This window comes from Xyrauchen texanus, chromosome 20 (genome assembly GCF_025860055.1).
Source record: "Xyrauchen texanus isolate HMW12.3.18 chromosome 20, RBS_HiC_50CHRs, whole genome shotgun sequence".
NCBI classification, from domain to species: Eukaryota; Metazoa; Chordata; class Actinopteri; order Cypriniformes; family Catostomidae; genus Xyrauchen; species Xyrauchen texanus.
Window position 1 is genome coordinate 9,680,441 of NC_068295.1, and position 18,185 is coordinate 9,698,625.

Consider the following 18,185-nt stretch of genomic DNA (forward strand, 5'->3'; position numbering starts at 1 on the left):
TGTCCTTTCAGATTCTCTTCGGGGTCTGCTTTATCATGGTGGCCCTTTTGTTCATTGTGACCTTGTTTATTTCCAAGTGAGTTCCATCAACCTGCACTTAATGTCACATGTCATGTGTGAGCGGACTAGACTGCAAAGAGGAACACACTTTATCCATAATGCCTTTCATACAACCCCACATACACTGAAGTTATAAAACAAATTACTTGCCTCAATAAAAAGTATTGAGGTAATGCAGTCACCCTGGAACACTGTACAATTGAAGGTCATTTAAAAAAATGAACATTCAGTCAGTGATGGAGAACCACGGTTGTCTGTTTTTGTTGTTGTACACACATTCATCAAACACCTGTACAGTTCTAAATGAGCTTATACTTTATAATGCATCACAGTTCTTCATTTTGGAACAGATCATGGATGACTATAGTGTTTTACATGCTGTCTCATATGAGATGATGTAGTTAAATATGTTTGTCTTGTTGCAGTCTGGATAAGGCTTTACATTCAGCTGGCATCAGCACTGGATTTATCATCTTTGGGACCAACTTAACCAACCCTCTTAATGAGCTACTGCTGGCACTGCAACCTGTGAGTTATGTTCTCTCTTTCTAGTGACACAAAGGCTTCACACATTGTTCGATTGCTTGGTCTTAATCTAAATTCAATTCCTTTTCCTCCTGCCTACGCAGGTCCCTTTTCACATTATATAATTTCTCTGTATTGTGCTGTTTATGTCATCAAAATCGAGTACTGCGGTAGTTGTTGACAACTGTAGCTACAGTACGCAATGACTCAGTAGGAAAAGCTGGTTTGCTTTTATCCCAATTGCAATTGGTTGCACACAACAGATAAGAACTCCAGCCTGTACCAACTGTGTGAAAATTCCCTAAGAGAATAGTTTTGATTAGATTAGAATAAAGTATTGATTTTTATGAACAATGAAAAATCCCAATCCAAGATCTATGGCAAGCCAAACAGACTTTTAATCTTGCAGGATATGAATTATAGATATCAACAATTAAATTTGTATTAGTTAAAATGCTAATTCTAGACATCAGGAATGGAGTTACTACTAGTGATATTGCTAGTTTTTGCACTATTAACAAAGTAAATTCTTGATAATAATTGATGTCGATTCAAAAATGTAATTTCATGTAGTGAAAAATATTTATTTAAACTATAACAACATATTTTTATAATATTTAGTTTGTACTAGTGCAAACCTAATTACTGCAATATAAAATGTTCACTAACACTTTCAAATATTAATAGCTGATATCAAGAATTAGCATTTTAACTAGTAAACATTTAATCATACTCTGTAGATCCCAATCAATCATATGCTGCACATGGTTAAAAGTCTGTTCGGCTTGCCATACAAGCAGTGGCATCTCAGGGTCATTATTTAGTGTGGGGAACAAACAATAACTTAACAATCAATTATTTGACCGATCTTTGAAAAATTGACAAATTATTCAAAATTCTGTCTGTCATTTTGATAAAAAAGAAACTAGAAAAAGAGTTTAACCTAGTGCATCAGTTTTGACTTCACTCTTTGTCCCTCACATTCCAGCTGTGCATGTGCCCTGTATATTACCTGTTATTAATATGTGTTTCAGATGTGTATTAACTGGCACCATCATCATTTACACCTGGTATTGTGCATATCTTTTGTGTTTAGATTTTGAGAAGAGGGTATCTGATTTCATGGCTGCATACATCAATCATTACTTCAGTTTGTCAATGTATGATATTAAAGCACAAACTGTGTAAAAAAAAAATAATTTCACCAATTATGCATGCATTTAATAAGGGCTCACTTTTAGAGCAGAATTATCCGTTATTTTAGTTGAGTAACCTGAGCTTCATAGATGCGCTTCTCATGTTACACTTTATGTTTACATTAGGGACTATGCAGTTATGTGAACTTGTGCATGTGTGTATGCGCTTTAACCGGCAAAGTTTAGAAACCTTGTTTTTAGCACAGTGGTTGATTGACAAGTAGAAGTTTCACACTAGAACTCATTGGTTTCACTGGACTCAAAAAGGGGAGTCAAAAAAATCTATCATAAAAGCCTTTCTACTGTCATGTATGTGCTATTAGAATAGATGATACACCCTTCAATGCCCTAGTACTTACAAAATGTAAACAAGTATGACAATTTTACAGAGAGTGATGATATTTTTTTTTTTTTTTTTTTGTGGCAACCTCTGAGCATGATGCCACACAAAGTTCCCAAACAATTTAAACTCGGCACAAAACACCACTAAGACATGCACATCCATGTCAAAAAGCTCAAGTGACCATGAAAGTAAACCATAAATAGGCAAATCGTCAAAGGGTGTGCATATAATAAATGATGGCAAACTTATAGAATTTTCATGTAATTTTCCTTGCTGTAAGTCATAAAAGAAAATTGTGGTATCTTATCGCATCCTCAAAGAAGTCGACCCCTCATCATTCTCCACCTCTGTCTGTTCACCCTTACTTTCTGACTCTTCGAAACTGTCCTGTCCTTCAAACATCCTCTCAAATTATAATTCAGCTATCTCCACTGCTCTTGAAGAGCACGCCCCATCAAAACATAGCTGGTGCACTCTTCTCGCTCATCGCTTTATTTTACTCCTGAACTGCGGGCATTGAAGAGAGTGGGTCGTCATCTTAATCGACTCGTTCTGCACACATTACTCCCATCTTGTTTAGGCTTCATTGGTTGCAGTCTCGTGCCGTATTAAGTTTAAGTTTCTTCTCCTGACATACAAAGCTCTCAATGTTCTGGCAGCTCGTTATATATGTGATCTGCTGCATCCATACACACCAGCACACACTCTTCATTCTTCTGATTCCAAATTGTTGTCTATCCCTAGATTTCATCTATCCACTTTTGGTGGGAGATCCTTCAGTGTAATTCTACCTAAACTGTGGAACTCTCTATCTCAAAACCTCGGTGACAACTCCTCTATTTCTATCTTTAAATATCAGTTTTTATTTCCCCCTTTGTAATCGAGATTGTATCTTCTGTTGAAATGTATATTAATGTACTTTGTTCTGTTAAATGTATATGGAGTGTAAATGTCCTTGAGCTTGTGGAAAGGTGCTAGTTAAATACAAATTATTATTATTATAATTATTATTATATTATCTCACTAAATCAAATGAACAGCATAACAAAACTAATAAAAACGACAGACTCCCAATATTTAGCAGTCATTGATATCTAATGCAAACCAATGTATCAAAAACACAACACCTCAACGCAATAGCATACAATTCAATGAAATAATGAACGGTGCTTAACTAATCCAAACAACAGCACATTCGAAAAAAAATGCTGTTCGCTGTCCTTTTCTGCATAACGCGGCGGCTCATTTGAGCTTTTCGGGGCCCATTCGGCCCATTTCACGTCCGACCCAACGGCTAATGCGTTTTATTTGTAAATTATAAAGTGCTTTAGGCATACAAAAAAACTGGCAGTGCTAGAAAAGAAAAACACAAAGAAATAAAAGGCAAATGAATAGCCTAAACATCTTTTTTATTGTAATAAATGCTAATGTCTGAAGAAGAAAAAAAAGCATAGTTTTACCTTACTTTCTTTATTGTACGTGGAAGACATTTCAGTTGTTAGACAGGAGCCAATATCACAAAAACAATAAAACAAAACAAAAATGTTCTTATGAGCTATTTAAAAAGTAGGCTATCATGCAAATCTCATATACAGGGACCAGGGAGCTACTTGCCATCTGCGCAGACGATGAAATTAAGCGTCAGTTAAGTTGTACTGTACACAATTTATTTGTTTACTAAAGAATGAAAGAGTGGGTTTCTCGAGAGAAAAGGTGCAGCTAGCAGTAAACTTAAAACGCTGTACATTAGACACCACACCGTGATGTCACTTTTGTCTCTATGGGATTGTCCCGGGATGTGTGTGAATGTGAGTTCAGATTACATGAAAGCTCTTGCAGTGTGAGTGAACAAATTTTGCCTTAATGACTTTTCCACGGATTAATCCCAGGATCTGTGTGTGAAAGGGGCTTGAGATTCATTCAATAGATTTGGTCTCAGTTTCTGGGAAAGTTTGTGTTTATGTGGCTAATTTGTTTCACAAAGAAGGAACCAGAAAACTGTGTTGAGGTTTAACAAAAGAATGCAATGCCCGGTACATAATTCAAAGAAACTTAAAATTAAGCCCTTATAAAATCTTTTCCTAGAAAAAGACCTTGAATGAATAGCTTATTACTCTGCAGTGGTCGACCAGTCTACTTCCACTTGTTGCATTAAAAGAGTGAAGGTGATGACCTCTGAATTAATAAAAAATGTTTGCATCAGAAATAAGTACGTTATTCATAATTTCGGCCTTTGGAAGTGTTTTCAAATCCTTCAATCTTCTTCAAGTATCGCATTGATCAGTTTCCGTGTGCTTGAATGAAATACGATTGCTTGTTTCGCTCACTACTTAAGTTGGCTTGATTAAATGTAATTGTTCAGGAATCCAGGCTTTTGATTTCAGCAATTACGGTGCATGGAAAAAGAAAAGAAATTTGCAAAGGAATAAGAAACGGTGGCTCTTATGGACAGCCCGGATAATTATTACATATCCTGCTTCTGGAAAGCATTTTCTCATTTGTTCTTCATTATGAGATGGACCATATTATATCCGAAATATAGGGGCGTCCGTTAAGGTCAGTGTGTATTTTGCTAATTTAAAAAAAGCATTTCAACTCCAGTGGCGTTATTGAGGACAAGCTGCCAGCGGAAGAGTCATTGCCATTTCTAGGAGCTGAAGTGGAGCCAAAATCACTTCTAGAAAGAGAACGAGAGGACCATTTTTAGCTTGACTTTCAAACAGTTCCACTGTGTACTTCCTGTGGCTCTTTTGAGAAGAATTGTATTGAAAATAGTCAGGATTGTTGTAAAATCAGCTCAAAGTTCTTGAACGATTCATCTCTATCACAGGAGTGACAGTATTTTAGGCCACCATTGAGAGAGTGTGTGTGTGTGTCCTTGGTGCCTCCAGCATTGTGCGGTTTGTGCAACATCAGGGCTCGACATTACCACTTGTCCGGGACAAGTGGATTTTTGAAGGAGCAAGTGAAAGAGAATTTTACTTGCCCAACTGGACAAGTACTATTATTAGAAAGTTCATATTCTTATTCTGCTGATAAAAGTTATCAAGAGCACTCAATTTTATAATTAGCTAGTGATCAAGTAACGGCTGCGCTATGTTTGATTGACATACGCCGTATGTGTGCCGCGTGTGCTGAACATTTGCGTGTTTCGAAAATGCTCACGCTGAAGTGCACATGAACGGCAAATAAATGTAAAAAATCATGCCAAAATGTTTTGGTGATGTATTCATATAAACACAGAGAGTGATGTCTAAAGTGAACTTAAACAGTGGAGAAAAAAAGCCGATTTTTATTCAAATGTTAGACTTGTACGTATAAATGTTGGCTAATAGACAAGCTGCTGTCTATTGTGTCATTATAAAAATCAAACAACCATAACAAGAAAACAAGAAAACATTCTCTGCTCTTGACTGGGTAACTTTAGTAGCTTTAAAAATATTAATGTATTATAATCGTACAGTGAAGACCAGTAGTAGTTTTATGTTGCATTTCATTCTGAATGTTTCCTTGAATACTTGATAGCCTACTGCTGTTAAAAACATTTAAAGATGTTGATAAAGCACTGAATTTTCTTAATTTGTATTATTTCTTCTATTATTTTTCTACCTCTTTTCTTTTCTTTTTTTTATTACTGACTGTTTACTAGTCTTGAATATTTACTTAAGGACTTGAAACCATTCTTCCATAATTAACATATTAGTTAGTGTTATTATTTGTTGTGCATTTAAAGATGGTATTGAGAATTGTCAGATTTCACTACAGACTACTGAAATTTTGGTATTGTGATAATGTATAGCCTTTATTGTACATGGTAGATCTTGCTGCAGTAATATGATGAAAAAGTAGATTTATTCCATAGAAGTGTGAACACCCCTGCTGTAAATTATGGCGATGGAGGCTTTTCTATATTTGACTACCATACATTACGTGACATAAAATAATTATCATATGACAATAGCCTTCTCCCCTACCAGTGGTTTACATTTATGTTACAGAGGATTGAGTTGATTGCATTGGTACACTATTAGGTTGGGCATTGTTTATCATTTTAGAAACATATACAACATAAACCTTGACATGTTACTTGAGCGTGTAACTTAAATCTCTCTGGAAAAGTAACTTTTTTACTCGAACAAGTGAATGACCAATTTACTTGTACAGAGGACAAGCACATGACAATGCTTAATGTCGAGCCCTGAACGTGCGTCATTTACTATAAAAACGATTCCATTGCACTGGGAAAAAGAAGCATCAACACTATCATGGCCTTCTAGCGACCGCCATAGTCAGGCTTTGTGATGGTTGAAAATTCTTGTAGTTGGCAAAAAGGCCAGACCAAGTGTATGGAAGCTGCTACATGAATAGACACTGCTTTTTAGCCCTTGTGAATGGCTTTGTGAAATAGACCAATGCTCTCTCTGGGTTTGTGTGTAGTTGCCATCCAGGGACAGAAAGATAAAGTGATTAGAGAGAACTGGTTGATTTTTTTTCTTCTTCTCTTTCTCCTCAGGTTTTCCCTCTGGACTATGTTCTGATCACCACCATCACTATGTACATTGTCTTCACCTCAATGGCTGGGATCCGTAACATTGGTATTTGGTTCTTCTGGATACGGGTAAGACACAGCATGTCATGCAGCTTAATCCCAATTATTAAACTCTTGCTGTAAAATTGTATTTAAAAAGTTACTGACATATACAGTACACAAATGTGACTGGACATTAATTAAATTCTATATTAGTGTGCAAGAGATCTGCTAGGGCTTAGAGTTGATGCCCAAACCTGTAACATTTTACAGGGTCCCATTGGACAGTGGTCATATGATGCACCAAGATGCATTGCTATGGCAACCATAAATGGACTACAGTTAGGCTAATTAACTATATTACTTGGTGTAAGTAGTTATTATAATTCATATTAATTTAATAAACAGACTACATTTCTTGGGGAAATATTGTTTGTACTAATTAATATGGATTTTAACTTTATTATTTATTTATTTAACATTGGTTTTTCAGCATTAAGTCTTTCATCTAATTGCTGTTGCCTTCATTTTATAAAATCTAAAGGCCACTTGAGGCTGTGTGTTACAGTGATTTTCACCACAGTTAAAGTGGTTTGAATCGTGTCCATCATATAGTAACAACTTAAATGTCATTTATTTGGATGATATTGATTGTAGTATCTACACTGGTGATTCTCTAGAAAACGGTCAAGAAAGTGAACTGGTCATATTAAACCCCAAATAAGAAATTATATTTTGATTAAGCCTACATTTAGTATCATTATAATTTTTTGCATTGTGATATTATTTTCTGGACACTTAAGTCAATTTTACCCCAATTTTCATTAAGGTCAACGTATACTTCAGTTTTCCGCATTGCTGATTGCTCCGTACACAATATACATGATGCAAATTTCTTCACCAGCACAGCCACGTGGTCTGACAGCACGGCTCCCATATTTTTTTGACTAGCGGACACGGCCCTCATCTGTGCGCAGTGTTGGTAACATGAGCCGGCCATTGACTGTACTAAAAGAGAATCACAAACCATAAAAGTGCACATGCGTCGAACGCGTTCGTATTCACTCACGATCAGAAAAGTATACTTTGGAATGCAACGCCGTTGGCCAGCCACGATCCGATCCAGAACACGGAAAACGAAGTATACCCATGCATTTAACGTCACGCATCCAGACTTTTTACTTTTTCTATTCCCATTGTTTTCAATGATGATTCTTATATATATTTTATATTTTGTTTGATTGTTGAGAGAAACTGATATGAACTCACAATTTTCATGTTTTTGTTGAGAAAAGTTTGTCTACTCGAGTCATTTATGTTTGTTTAGCACTTTTCACAATACATTTCACTTTGCATGTAAACTTCACATGCGTTATTAGTGGCTTATAACATGTGTGCAAGTGTTGTTCTCAAAACTGTTTACATTTCAAAGTCAAAAGTAGATCATTATACTATATGAGATATATTATATCACATGTAATCGAGGATTTCTTACATTGTCGGTTTTTTGAACAAGCTGTTTTTTGGTAGTTTTGATTCATAACTTATAAGCGTCTTGCTATGCATGTCACACTCATTGTCGGCTGGGAGAGACTTCTGTTGAACTTACTGCTGCTGTTTCTGCCTCACAAATCCACCAATCTGCGCCGTGATGTTGACGTAAATAAAATGACATGTTTGATGTACTGTAGCACCAGGATTTTGATTGGCAAATTCTATAAACTGTAACACTACAATCTACTTTGTGTAGATGTACTGCCTATGTACTGTAGATATGTTGCTCTGTTTTCCTGTGAGTGCTCAGTGCCACCTTTCTGGGGAGGAGATTGTTCCGCGGCTCTCAATATTGCGCTGCTTGGTTTTAATTACACTATAATGTTTGTTTATATTTTGTATGCTATATATATGGTATTGTATAGTGAGCATCATATTGTACAATATAATACGATACAATATTTTTTACACCCTAATATATATATATATATATATATATATATATATATATATATATATATATATATATATATATATATATATATATATATATATATATATATATACACTGATCAGCCAAATCATTAAAACCACCTGCCTAATATTGTATAGGTCACCCTCATGCCTCTAAAACTGCACCAAACCGCATCTCAGATACTCTCATAGTATACTGAGATGCTATTTTTCTCACCACAATTGTACAGAGCTGTTATCTGAGTTACCGTACACTGTTCATACCGGTCTGGCCATTCTCTGTTGACCTCTCTCAACAACAAACTGTTTCCATCCATAGAACTGCTGCTCACTGGATGTTTTTGTTATTGACACCATTCAGAGTAAATTCTAGAGACTGTTGTGCGTTAAAGGTCAGCAGTAAGATGTTAAATGTAAGATGTTGACATTGAGAAGGTGTTTATTCATGTCAAACTCCCTCAACTCTCAACGGACATACAAATGACAAAACAGACTGATCGTGTAATTGATTACAGCGGCAGCAAATCACATGAAAAAACTTTTTCACAGACTGTGATGAGCTTCCAGCTTATTTATCAGCATAAATCTTGTAATTTGTTTCTCTATTACATTTATTTTAAATATTGAGTATAAATTTATAACATTGTGATTTGTGCTATATTTAAAAAAAAAGAACGAATAGCCACAGCTGCGAAGAGGTTTCTATTACAGCTGCTGAGAGAGTGACAGTAAATTTGGTATCTTCACCAATTTCTTAATTGTTTTAATCCACCACTCTGTATATTTTCCTCTTCTGGAAAGTTATTCAAACATAATTGTGGATTTTTTTCATTTGGACTAAGAGCAAATGGGTAAGTGAAAATAATATTTGATCTCCCTTTCACTAAAATTCACCACTGTCTAAGTTTAGCCTGCAACTGTCACCCGGATGTGAAAAATTTTCAATTGCGTAATAGTGGATAGGATAAAGAAGCTGCCAATGGCATGATGGGTTACAGCAGCAGCCAATCGCGTACTTGTTGCTGCAGTGCATGTGAAGTGTTTGGGTACTCGTGGGCTTAGGTTTTTTTTTAGCTTATTTCCTCAACCACAACAACAATTTGACAATAGGGACAAATACATGGAGAAAAACATTTATTTTTTATTTATTTTTTTATAAATTCTCACTGAATGATTATTCGATATGTTGTCGTCAGTTGAAATGTGTCCTCAACACTTTCTGAAATAGCTTTCGTCAGGTATGTGTATAATCCAGATGAAACATCTCCAGTTCTTGAGTATGAGTTTCTATTTCATCTGATCTGTGTGTGTTTTGATTCCTTGGAATGTTTTAGTTTGAATTTTCTGAAAAATGTTAGTTGTGGCTGTTATCAGTGTAGTTTAGTGTCAGCAGTTTTTCTGCAGCTCATGCTCTTGTCTGGGAAATAGAAAAGAAAAATATGTCCCCCATTGTGATGACATTCTCGGCCGTATTGTTTGTGTGTATGTCGATCGTGTGTTTTGTCTTTATCTCCCTCTCAGGTGATTGTTAATGGGGTGCACCGGCACACAATGTGTTTCTTTCCTATATAAACGGCGTGTTCCATGGTTGGGTTGTGCAGTGTGAGATGGTTGTTCATGAGCTGTGTCATCTTGTTGACTGATGCTCTTGCACAGATTCCCGCTGCTGGAGCGGAGAGTTTGTGGTTGTCGCTGTCTGAACTTTCTGTCTGAGTTTTTTCAAATACAGAAAGGTCAATAATTGTGTCTGTGTTTCCGCTACTCTTATCTCCCTTTATCGTTTATTGCATTTTATTTTTAAAGTGTAACACCCATCCACTGACATACAGATGCAATCGTGGTTTATTACTATAAAAAGTTATAATTGGGTGAATTAGAAACCAGAAACTAGACTCAAAAGTAACAGTCAGTCATGTTCTTGATTAAATTGTATGATGTTTTTGTTCATCTACCGACTAACAAAATCCCAAGGCTGAGAGTGTCAGATGTAGAGATTAAATGACCATGTTATGTGAAATATCTGTTTGAGTACTTGAATCGGTCATTAAGTATAGGTTCAAAAAATTGTCTTTTATTGTGCATAAAATAATTAATATTCATGAGTTTTGCAGCACTGCCATCCAAAGTTCAGTTTCCTATAGTTTATTTTAATTTAGAACTAACTTTGTGTTAATGTTCCCTTTCAAATGGATTATTCCAGCTGTTACAAAGTTGATTGGCCTACAGGATTTTATTAGCAGAATAGCATTGTGTATGCACTCTCCATCCATGGGTACACTTAACAAAATAAAACAATTTGGCCTACATAATTGGGTGATATTTATTCCAGATTGGCAGTTTTATGTCAAGCTAAGGAACATTTAGAATTTGTTGACGTGTTTTATAGACAATGTCTTGGTACTCAGGGGATGTTGGAAAATCAATAACAAAATTGTTACTATGTGTGGTTTCTGTGGAAATGCAGTTTTATTGCAAATTCATGGATATTTATAATTTTAAAGTGACTCCAATTAATGAATTAGTACCTTGACCCATAAGAACTACGCATGGGCGCTTGCTTTGGTGTTGCCACCCCTCATTGTCTGCATGACACCCCCTTGCCACCCCATGAAAAACAATCTAGATCTGCCTCTGGGTTGATTAACTGAAGCTCCTGACCCATATCTGTATGATTTTATGTACTACACTGCTGCCAAACGATTGGCTGATTAGATAATCACACAGATGATTGTTGGTGCCAGACGGGCTGATTTGAGTATTTCTGTAACTGCTGATCTCCTGGGATTTTCACACACAACATTCTCTAGAACTGACTCCGAATGGTGCCAAAAACTAAAAACATCCAGTGAGCGGTAGTTCTGCGGACGGAAACACCTTGTTGATGAGAGAGATCAACAGAGAATGGCCAGACTGGTTCGAACTGACCAAGTCTACTGTAACTCAGATAACCGCTTTGTACAATTGTGATGAGAAGAATATCATCTCAGAATACTATTCTAAGATGAGGGTTGGCGCTGATTTGGTGGCTCGAGGGGGACCTACACTATATTAGACAGGTAGTTTTAATGTTGTGGCTGATATATATATACACTCACCTAAAGGATTATTAGGAACACCATACTAATACTGTGTTTGACCCCCTTTCGCCTTCAGAACTGCCTTAATTCTATGTGGCATTGATTCAACAAGGTGCTGAAAGCATTCTTTCGAAATGTTGGCCCATATTGATAGGATAGCATCTTGCAGTTGATGGAGATTTGTGGGATGCACATCCAGGGCACGAAGCTCCCGTTCCACCACATCCCAAAGATGCTCTATTGGGTTGAGATCTGGTGACTGTGGGGGCCATTTTAGTACAGTGAACTCATTGTCATGTTCAATAAACCAATTTGAAATGATTCGAGCTTTGTGACATGGTGCATTATCCTGCTGGAAGTAGCCATCAGAGGATGGGTACATGGTGGCCATAAAGGGATGGACATGGTCAGAAACAATGCTCAGGTAGGCCGTAGCATTTAAACGATGCCCAATTGGCACTAAGGGGCCTAAAGTGTGCCAAGAAAACATCCCCCACACCATTACACCACCACCACCACCACCAGCCTGCACAGTGGTAACAAGGCATGATGGATCCATGTTCTCATTCTGTTTACGCCAAATTCTGACTCTACCATCTGAATGTCTCAACAGAAATCAAGACTCATTAGACCAGGCAGCATTTTTCCAGTCTTCAACTGTCCAATTTTGGTGAGCTCTTGCAAATTGTAGCCTCTTTTTCCTATTTGTAGTGGAGATGAGTGGTACCCGGTGGGGTCTTCTGCTGTTGTAGCCCATCCGCCTCAAGGTTGTGCGTGTTGTGGCTTCACAAATGCTTTGCTGCATACCTCGGTTGTAATGAGTGGTTATTTCAGGCAAAGTTGCTCTTCTATCAGCTTGAATCAGTCGGCCCATTCTCCTCTGACCTTTAGCATCAACAAGGCATTTTCGCCTATAGGACTGCCGCATACTGGATGTTTTTCCCTTTTCACACCATTCTTTGTAAACCCTAGAAATGGTTGTGTGTGAAAATCCCAGTAACTGAGCAGATTGTGAAATACTCAGACCGGCCCGTCTGGCACCAACAACCATGCCACACTCAAAATTGCTTAAATCACCTTTCTTTCCCATTCTGACATTCAGTTTGGGGTTCAGGAGTTGTCTTGACCAGGACCACACCCCTAAATGCATTAAAGCAACTGCCATGTGATTGGTTGATTAGATAATTGCATTAATGAGAAATTGAACAGGTGTTCCTAATAATCCTTTAGGTGAGTGTATATATATATATATATATATATATATATATATATATATATATATATATATATATTACCTTGCTGTGATGAGAATATCATAATTTTTTGTAAAGACAATTTGAGAGGATAATATGCATGAAAAATATGTCACTGTATACAAAACATAGTGGTTTCATTTTCTTTTTTCGAACTATAAGTTCTTATTTAGTCCTTTGAGTTCTGAAGTAAAATAAGGCCAGGACATTTTCTTGACAGGTTTTGTGAGAATCACTACTCTAATGTTCCTTGTTTTTGTTGATGTTAATGCAACATTATCTGTATGGAATACCTTTCTAATATGTTTTATCAATTCCACATGCTGTAGACTCAAAGTTCTCAGTCATATTAATGATATAAGAATGTTTTGATTGTTTCTGGACAGCTGTATAAAATCAGACCTAAGAAAACCCGACCGCAGGCCCTGCTCTTCCTCTGCATGATCCTCCTCCTCATTGTCCTCCACACCAGCTACATGATCTACAGTCTTGCCCCGCAATACGTCATGTATGGGAGCCAGAAATACCTTTTGCAGGTAAGATGTGGCTATGTGTGTGTGCACGCTTGTAGCAGTCAAACTCCTCAACTGTACTGCGCAAGGATTACAGGATTACAGTTGTTATTTTCTGAGCAAATAGAGCCCACTCCGGTGACATAAGTGTGTAATAATCAACCCTTTACATAGCAAGTGTTTGAAAACCTTTCTATCCATTAGACCTTGATGCATCTGTTATTACTTTTTTCCAATTTGTACATTTATGTTAGGTTAAAATGTGTCTGCTGTCTTGGTCAACTGGTCATGGTTAAGTTTTTTTTCTGTCTTGCACATTGTGAATCTATACAGGATGTAAGAGTGTCAAATGCAACCTAGCAACTGCTTATCAACACCTATACTGCATGAGATCAAAAAAATGATAGAGACAAACAGCACAGCATTGAAAAGGGTTCTTTGTATGATCTGTGCGTTTATGAATCACAAATCAGTCTCGTGTAGCCAGACATTTCACCATCAGAATAAAGTCTTTTCCAGTTTGTAGATTTCTGGTCAAGAAATGTCCACTTAGACAGGAAGACTTCATCTGATTGAAAAATAAAGCAACAGATCACAGTTTGTTTTACATGCAGGTTAGAGGCAGGGCTATCTGAAAGAGGTAAAGGATTAGTTCACCCAAGAATGAAAATTCAGTCATTGTTTTCTCACCCCTGTGTTGTTAAACCCTATATGGGACTTTCTTTTTTTTTTAACTCAAAGAGAGAAATTGTGAAGAAAATGTGTTTCTCGGTGATACAATACAATGTCAGTTTATAGTGACACAAAAGTATAATTCAGAAGTCTAATAAATGATTTCACAGAAATAATGATTGTTATTATGATTGTTATGTAAGGAGACTTATGATTGTTATGTAAGGAGATGATAAAGTTTGGTGGGCAACAAACCGAAATAATTTTCACTGACCGTTAATCTCCTGTGCACGTTCATGATATGGCATGATGGTAATTCCATCCCCTGTGAACTGGCACTGGTTCAAAAACTTTCAAAAAAGTAAGGCTGGACATAGAAATGCATCAGTTCTTTGACATACAAACTCTTTAAAATGTTTAGTAAGTTCTGTTATCTTTTTTTGTGTAGCTGTGTTGTGTTCTTTTGTCAGAACACTGTTCCGCTGTGGTGGACCTTTTTTTAAAACAAAAATGTTTCGTTTGAATGCCCCAATGTCGAAAGGGGGCTGCGTGAACTGCTCTCATGCCCTATCATGAACACGCTCAAGAGATCAAAGGTCAGTGAAAAATTTTACTAAATAATCCATTCGATTTTGGTTTGTTTCTCACCTTAACTTATTGTATGATTTCATAACAATCATGAGTCTCATGGAATAATTTATTATATTTTTGAATTATACTTTTGTGTCACTATAAACTGACATTGTATGACATAACTGAGCTATGAAAAATTATGGAGTGGTGGTGGTGTAGTGGTCTAAACCACATAGCTGGTAAACTGGTAATCAGAAGGTCGTTGGTTTGGACACCATTGTGTCCTTGGGCAAGGCACTTAACTCCAGGTTGCTCCAGGGGGATTGTCCCTGTAATAAGTGCACTGTAATCGCTTTGGATAAACGCGTCCGCCAAATGCATAAATGTAAATGTAAAATGTAAAATAAATAAATTAATATAGGGTTATAACAACACAGGTGTGAATAAACAATGACAGAATTTTCATTTTTGGGTGAACTATCCCTTTAATACCAGCAATTTTCCACAATAGCTCTAGGGGAGTAACGGTTCTAGGTAAAAACAAAAAAAAAGGTAACCGTAAGTTTCGCCACCCACGGTTCAGTAAGCATTGGCACCACGGTTCACCTCATGTTAATTGACGCATCTGGAGCACAAGGTTTTGCGAAGAAAATAAAGCATCAAATAGACACGCACAGTTACAACCTCTGCTTATGCACCTGAATTGATCTGTAGATGGAGACACTCTGCCTGTGTTTCACGTTGGTCTACCCTGATGACATCACTGTTCTGCAAACTAGTTGAAAATTAGAAGTAGAGAAAACTAACTGCTGATCGAGAAGCCCTCCGTGTTATTCAGGTCCCTATCTGGAAACATTTTCTTTTTGCAGTCAATTACAATAGTGATGGTCAAAAAACCTTTACAAAACAGGCACTGTTTGCAGACATAGCTCAATGTAAGTGCTGTATAAGTGCGGGGTAATTACCCCAAAAGTACCGGGGAAAGATAGCACAGAGCCACAGATGAGCCCAAACTGCACTTTTGTTTTTAAGCAGGCACTCAGTGATTTTGTGGTTTCTACATTGGATTTGGCAGTAATATATAAAAAAAGAATTTCTGAACATGTTAAATACCAAATCGTACTGAAACCGTGACCCTAAAACCGTGATACAAACCGAAATGTGAGAAATTTTAACTCGTTTTTTAAATAGTAAACTGTTGCCTAGCAGTGTTTGTCCATGAACAAATGCTTGTGGATATCTTGTTTAATTACTACCAAAAGAATCTTTAAAAGATTTTAAGCCACAAAACTGTCACATTTGGCTAAAAATAATTTCTAAAGCAGACAAAAGACCTCAAAAGAATAAAATATTATTAACCCGATGCTTTACTCCAGGAAGGTGCATGAAGCAAATAAATCATAATGGAACTGGCCACAATATGCACCAGAGGGTCCATGTCATCTGAGGTTGAGACTAACAAATGCATAACTCTACGTTACTCTATAAGATTTCTCTTAGTCACTAGAAGGGTCTTTTTGCATCCATCCAGTGGTGCATCCTGTCATCCTGTTTGATTACTTCCAAAACAATTATGTTGCCTATACGGAACCACAGGCTCAAATGAAGAGTAATTTGCTCTGAGTCCATCAAGCTGTCGGCGGGCAGTTGGGGCAAACCGTCTGCTGAGGACAGAGAAGAAACAGCTCACGGCAATAACAAACCTTCCGTTCTACTCGGTAAACATCACAGCATGTGTCGAAATCAGAGCAATTAGACCTGCATTCTCCACTTGTTGCACAAGCTTAAGGCATAAATATTGAAATAAGCATAAAAGAATAAAAGACAGAAATGTGTGTCTTTTAATCACCTTCTGTACAATGGCTGTGTTTAAATAGCTGTTTTGTCTTTGGGATGCACTATACATCATTTTAAATGATAGAAATGTGCTGTCTTTTAGGAAAGATATGAACATCTTTACTCATAACTTTAGCATAACTTTACTCATTAACCACATTTTCATAATTCAATTAACCCAATTTAGTTTATGTACCTTAAATGTAACCCAGGAAAAAAAAAATCATAATCAATAATGCATTATCTTAAGTAGAGGTAATATGTAATTTAGACTGTAATTGAATTTCTGTTCATATTCCCATAATATAATTACCCTACAAGCTTATCAATCAGTCTGCCTCATATCATAATTAGTAAGTGTCAAATGAAATTATGCAGAATGATTCATTTAGAATAATTTTTTCTTTTGCGTTTGAAATATTCTTGTAAGAGAAGATGGTTCTAGAAACGTAAAGCTTTGGTTCTCAGACTTATTGAGTGATTAGGTGAAAACAGAAACATAATTTAAAACCTGCCGACTGCATGCATGTCTTTCAGAATCAGGTTTATTCCCTAAGTTAAACTTACAAGGAATTTTCCTTGGTATGTTGCTCCAGAACAAATCACAATAACCAATACAATACATTGCAATTCAATCTATACATTCATGTAGCATGAAATGCAAAAATAGGTGCATTCTCATATAAGAAAACAAAACAAATATGTTTATTAAATGGCTCTCAGGAATACTTAATTCTAATTGGTCAATCACGGCATCCTGCTATCAAATATTTTTGTGTAATGACCGCTAAACTGTATAATTCCTAAATAGCTGTACTAGTTGTATGTCTCTTGTACATTTATTTACTTATTTGTCAAGTAGCTGCATAATATTGTACAGTTAACCATTCATCACAAAAATAAGTTGTAATCACCATCATGTTTTCTTTGCAATAATGTCCAGCTGACTGTATGTTATCCCTTATTTATCCTGCCCTATTCCATTGGTGAGATTGGTCTAATTGAGGGTTTCTATCTCTCCAGACTCCACCGCCCACAACAGACCCATCACAGAGCAATCACTCTGCTGCCATCACTAAGATATGTGACGCAGATGCTCCTGAAGGTAAGACTGCCATTTTTTATCACCCATTCAATGAATATCAGTCAATCATTCTGTATGGGGAAAGTTGGTGAAGTGTTTTAAAGGGATAGAAAATGAAAAAGTTTCATCATCGTTTACACACCCTCACCCTCAACTTTTCTTGTCATGCCTGGTTAGGACATGGTGCAACATGTTGCTGCACTTGCTATTGGAATTTCATATTACAGAATAGCACATCTTCATCACAAATATTTGTAATAATTGTGATTATACAAATAAAAAGGTGTCATGCAAACTTGACTTTGTGCTCCTTATGAAAGTTCAGGAGGCAAATAAAAACAGTGTGTCAGAGGAAGATCTACATTAAGCAAAATGCTGTAAAAATAGTGGTTAAAAGCAGCAAAAGTGTTAATTACTGTCTATAAGGTTAATTGCCACCATACTTTTGTGGTTAATTGCAGATAGATACAAGCAAGAATGTAGCTCTGTGAATGTTGTAGCCTATAGATAACTGCTGATATTTATACTTATGTCATATTGCACACAGTGATGGCAACG

At 36.5% G+C, this 18,185-nt stretch overlaps 1 protein-coding gene across 1 annotated transcript in view; it reads left to right on the forward strand.

Moving 5' to 3' along the window:
• The window catches only part of LOC127661130 (lysosomal cobalamin transport escort protein LMBD1-like), a 146,326-nt gene that overhangs the window by 103,895 nt on the left and 24,246 nt on the right, over positions 1–18,185 (forward strand). The window contains exons 10-14 of the mRNA XM_052151709.1: positions 12–76; positions 486–588; positions 6,638–6,742; positions 13,337–13,486; positions 17,567–17,648. Coding sequence (XP_052007669.1) covers positions 12–76; positions 486–588; positions 6,638–6,742; positions 13,337–13,486; positions 17,567–17,648 — 505 coding nt within the window. The remainder of the gene's footprint in view (positions 1–11; positions 77–485; positions 589–6,637; positions 6,743–13,336; positions 13,487–17,566; positions 17,649–18,185) is intronic.